Source organism: Neomonachus schauinslandi, chromosome 4, assembly GCF_002201575.2.
Source record: "Neomonachus schauinslandi chromosome 4, ASM220157v2, whole genome shotgun sequence".
Taxonomy (NCBI): Eukaryota; Metazoa; Chordata; class Mammalia; order Carnivora; family Phocidae; genus Neomonachus; species Neomonachus schauinslandi.
This window is the reverse complement of record NC_058406.1, coordinates 49671634-49676622: the sequence shown is the minus strand read 5'-3', so window position 1 is coordinate 49676622 and position 4989 is coordinate 49671634. Positions and strand designations below refer to the sequence as shown.

General features: G+C 46.3%; 1 protein-coding gene across 2 annotated transcripts in view; it reads left to right on the top strand.

The window, feature by feature from the left end:
• Positions 1-1987: 1987 nt before the first annotated feature.
• Positions 1988-4989, top strand: part of KANK4 (KN motif and ankyrin repeat domains 4) — a 31150-nt gene continuing 28148 nt past the window's right edge. For both annotated transcript variants that reach the window (XM_044914040.1, XM_021679946.1), the window contains exon 1: positions 1988-2003. In XM_044914040.1, coding sequence (XP_044769975.1) covers positions 1988-2003 — 16 coding nt within the window. The remainder of the gene's footprint in view (positions 2004-4989) is intronic.

Here is a 4989-nt window from a genome sequence, read left to right as displayed (position 1 = left end):
TTGCCTTTCTCTGACTGACTTATTTCACTTAGCATAATACCCTCTAGATCCATCCATATTGCAAATGGCAAGATCTCATTCTTTTTTATGGCTGAGTGATATTCCATTGTGTATATGTGTGTGTATGTGTATACTGATATATATATATCACACTTATGATGAAGACTTTTAAGCTCCACTCTCTTAACAACTTTTAAATATGTAATACAGTATTATTAACTATAGTCGTCATGCTGCACATTACATCCCTATGACTGGAAGTTTGTACTTTTTGACCACCATCACCCATTTCATCCACCCTGTCACACTCTGCCTCTGACAACCACCAGTCTGTTCTCTGTATCTATGAAATCGGGTGTTTTTAGATTCTACAAACAAGTAAGATCATATGGCATTTGTCTTTCTCTGTCTGACTTATTTCACTTAGCATAGCGCCCTCAAGATCCATGCATGTTGTCACAAATGGCCACGATTTCCTTCTTTGTCATGGCTGAACAATATTTCATTGTATATATTTACCACACTTTCTTCACCCTTTCATCCACTGATGGACACCGAGGTGGTTTCAGAACCTTTTCTTTCTAGCAAGGGCAAACCTCCCTCGCCTCAGGTCAGAACCTTCCAGATCTCTCCACTTGCTGCCTCCTTAAGCAGCCACACTCGCCCTCCTTCAGTCACACTTGCCCTCCTTCTCCCCAATGTCTCTCTACTCCAGCTCTATGCGGCATTCGAACTCAAGTACTTGTTGCCCCCAGAGTAGGGGAGGTACTTCGTGTTGCCATTCCCTCTGCAAGGAGTGTCTCTGCCCCTAGAAACCGGGCGTGCCCTTCCGGGCTCTGTCACACTTGAATAGGTAAAGGCCCCTATGGCAGCTCATGGAATGGGTTTGGAGCGCTCACAGAGAGGATACATGAAATTTTGCCGGGCAGATTTTAGACTTCCTCTCGTTTGGTGGACCACACATTTCCCAGCCCTCTTCCCCAGTTTACTTATTTCTTCCCCTTTATTCCATCCCGGGTTGTTGGAGGCCACCCCTCATCCATCTCTTACTCCCAGTTTCCCCCAACCCTTCCCTCATCCCCAGTACACTTTTCTGGTCCGGACTTCATTGTCAAGCACATTGGAATTCCCGAAACAATCCTGTGTCCACTGCTGAGGTGTCAGATAATTCACTGTTATGATGTGTGTGGAATTAGAATCATAAAAAGACCATTTCCTGGGTGATTTATTATAATGAGGGCAGGAGCCACATTGTTTACCATTCAAAGAAAGAGTCCTGGCAATGGATTAAAACTTTGGGGATAATTTCTGATCAAACCTCAAGGTATCCTAATTCAGTCTGGACAGTCTTCTGCCTGAATAGTTCCTGATGTCTTTGGAGCACCCAGCTTGAACTTGCCCTGCCCTGCCCAAGATTAGACATCACCTCTAAGGAATAGTGCCTCCTCAGTACTTGCAATGATCTCAGGCCTGTTTTGAATCTCATTGGGATGTCTCAGATCATTTATAGGTACTCTGGTTCCAGTTTTTTCCCCCGAAATGGATTAGAATTATTTTACCATGATGGAGGGGAGTAGATTACAGCTTTTGATGTTGTGGAAGGAGTACCTTGCTAGTTGTCAGAGCTCTGGGCCTGGCTCTGCCCCCTTCACTAGAATGCTGAGAGGCCCCGCACAAAGCAATTAACTTCTGAGCCTCAGTTTCTTCGTCTGCCAAGTGAGGGGGCTGGGCCAAATACTTCCTTTGGTGTCGACCATCGCTAGCATCCTGGGAAGACATGCCCAGGGTCGGACACACTCTAGGAGGAGTGTGGAGCTCCCGGGCACCCCTGGGAGAAAGGCAGGGATGGGAGTTCTTTGGGGTGCTCTTGCCTCCATACTTATGCTAACTGTCCTTCTGTCCTTCTTTCTTTCAGGACTCTTCAGTGGGTTGTACAGACTTATTGGATGAAGAGTGCCTGAGAGACTGACAGTCTGCATTCCCTAAGATGGAGAAGACAGATGGTAGGCAGGCTGCTCTGTATAACCTGGTCTAAAGTGAGCACTTGGGTTGGAAAGGGATTGCTACCATAGATCCAAGAAACAGCCTAAGGGAGGCTCACAAGAGACATTCCCCACACAGATAGTACTGGGAGACCCAAACTATGTGTTTCAGGTATGAACGAGAGAAAGTAGTAGAGGATGAGAATGAAGACTTCTGTAATTGTTGGACAGTTTTCTCATTTCTTCCAAGCACCAAGAAGGGAGCAGGATGCTCTCACTCATTACTCTCATTTTAAGGATGAAGAACTTGAGGTCTGAGAAAGAGGCACAATATGGTGAAAGAGCCTCCATGTATATCTGGGTGACTTCCTGTTATTTAACTCCTCTGAGCCTCAGTCTCCTCATGTATGAGCTTTGCTGTGGAACAAACCACTAAAAAACTTATTGACTTAAAGACATTTACTATTTCTGAAAAGATTCTGTCTGGGCCCTTTTTTCTGGTCTGGGCCAGCACGGCTGGTATTTGCTGGGCGTCTTCATGTGTTTGTGGTCTTCTGAAGTCCACTTAGCTGGATGGTTTAGAATGGCCACACTTACATGCCTGTTGGTTGACTCTATGTCACCTGGGGCACAGGTGATGATTTGGCCATGTGTTTCTCACCACCCAGCAGGTTAGCTGGGGCCTATTCACGTGCTGGCAGAAGGGTTCCAAGCACAGCAAGAACAGACAAACCCCAATGTGCCAGCAATTGTCAAGTCTCTGCATATGTCACACTTGCTTTTGACCCACTGCCCAAAGCAGGTCACAAGACCAACCTCAGGGTCTGTGTGGGAGGGGAGGGTCCAAGAATGGGGTATGATTGTGACTGTTTCTGCAAACAGTCTACCACACCTCGTTTATAAGCAGGTATTAATACCTATTCATACGGTTGGTAAAACACTAAATGAGATAATGCATGCAAAGTTGTTGAGTAATACTATCTAGCGCAACAAATGTTTTCATGAATATTCCCCTCATCCCCTGCCCAGGAAACTTGCTGAAGGTCATAGACTAGACCCTGATCTCCTGACTTCTTCTTCTTTTTTTCAAGATTTTATTTTTAAGTAATCTCTACACCCAACATGGGGCTCAAACCCATAATCTTACATTTTTTTTTAAAGATTTTATTTATTTATTTGACAGAGAGAGAGAGCACAAGCAGGGGGAGCAGCAGAGGCAGAGGGAGAAGCAGGCTCCCCGCGGAGCAGGGAGCCCGATGCGGGACTCGATCCCAGGACCCCGGGATCATGACCTGAGCTGAAGGCAGACGCTTAACCGACTGAGCCACCCAGGCGCCCCTCAAACCCATGATCTTGACATCAAGAGTTGCATGCTTCACCGACTGAGCCAGCCAGCCAGCCCCCCAATCTGCTGACTTCTAATGAAATGCTCTTTCCAGATCACCAAATGTCGGGAAACAGGAGTGCCTATAATCCCCAAATCACACGACCCTTCACCAACACAGGACTTAGGCACCAGACAGCAGCCCCGGCCCTGCGTCTTCCTTCTTTCCAAATGTAGTCACTGTATATTTCAGGAGTCTGCCTTTCTCCCCAGAGAGCTGCCTTTTCATGGAAGTGGTTCCACAGAACACCAGCTAATTCTCTTCATGCCCCAGGGGCCTGTCATTCCTGCCTGCCTCATTTGTCCCTGCTCAGCAACCTTAGCACTGCCGTGCTACTCCACGTGATTCCCACAGCTAGCTCAAGAAAGGGCCCCCCTCCCTTCAGGCACAACCGCCTCACGAAATAAAGGCAGAAGAGGGACAAGCTTCCCTCACTGTCTTGGCCTTCTGAAGAGGCTCATTAAATTCCCCCTCCTTCCCGCTGTGTTTTTGGCCACTTTCTCTATAGTTTCTGTTTTACCCATTTCCTTCAGAAACCTAGTGTAGTCTTTTGGACTTTTCTTTCTCGCATTAAATACCTCTGATTCATTGGCTCACCTGCTGAACTTCACTGTGTTCCTCAAGATAATCACTGTGGCATCTCCTTCCTTCCCTAGGCCCCTTCAAATCCCCTTTTCCTTGCGTCTGTGAGTCTTAGGCTCATGACTGTGTTTGCGGGTCATTTCCAAGGGTCTAGTTATCTGGCGTGCTTTCAGACCAAGACTCTGTGGGGAATCCTAGGTAGCTCTGAGCCTATATATCTTACTTTTTTCTTCTCCCCTGACTCATTTTCCCAGTTCCTCCAGAATTATCTTCTTGGACTCTTGAGGCTGTCATTCTAACACAGAGCTAAATATTCCAAAGAACGAGCACACCCTCAGCAAATCCTCCCCTGCCCGACTCAGAACCAGCCCATCGTGCCTCTCTTGAGTACCTGCGCCATATTCTCTCTATCGCATTCATGCTAACAGCCACAACAACTCTGTAAGTTAGGTATTATTATCACCATGTTACAAATGGAGAAACTGAGGCATAGGGGAATTCAGTAATTTGCCCAGAATCACAGAAGGAGGAAATGACAGAGCCAAGATTCAAATCCAGCCAGTTTAGCTATGTGTTCGTTTATCTGATCAGAAGCTCATTTTGAGCAGAGATGGTCCTTTTAATTGATTTTTGCCCTGGCCCAATGCCCGGAATTCTGAGCTCCTTCATACCTGTCGCCAGGTAGAATTAAGAGGAACAGAGCCAAATGTGAGCACAGGTCTGCTGGCATATCAGATCAGCTCCCTCATTCAAGGTCCAGCATTCCTTTCACACTGGGAGGAAGAAAAGGAACACAGTGGTGGGTGGCGGGTGGAGCAGGTGTGTGTGTGTGTGATGCTCCATAGTACTAGCTTAGGAAAGCACCTATGTGACCCATCATCTTGGATAGCTGTTCAGTTTCACACTCCTTTGGTTTCCTTCAATCTCCCTTGTGGAAGATTTTGCCTTTGAATCTGCTCTTTCTTATTTATTTATTTATTTATTTTTAAAGATTTTATTTATTTATTTGAGACAGAGAGAATGAGAGAGACAGAGAGCAC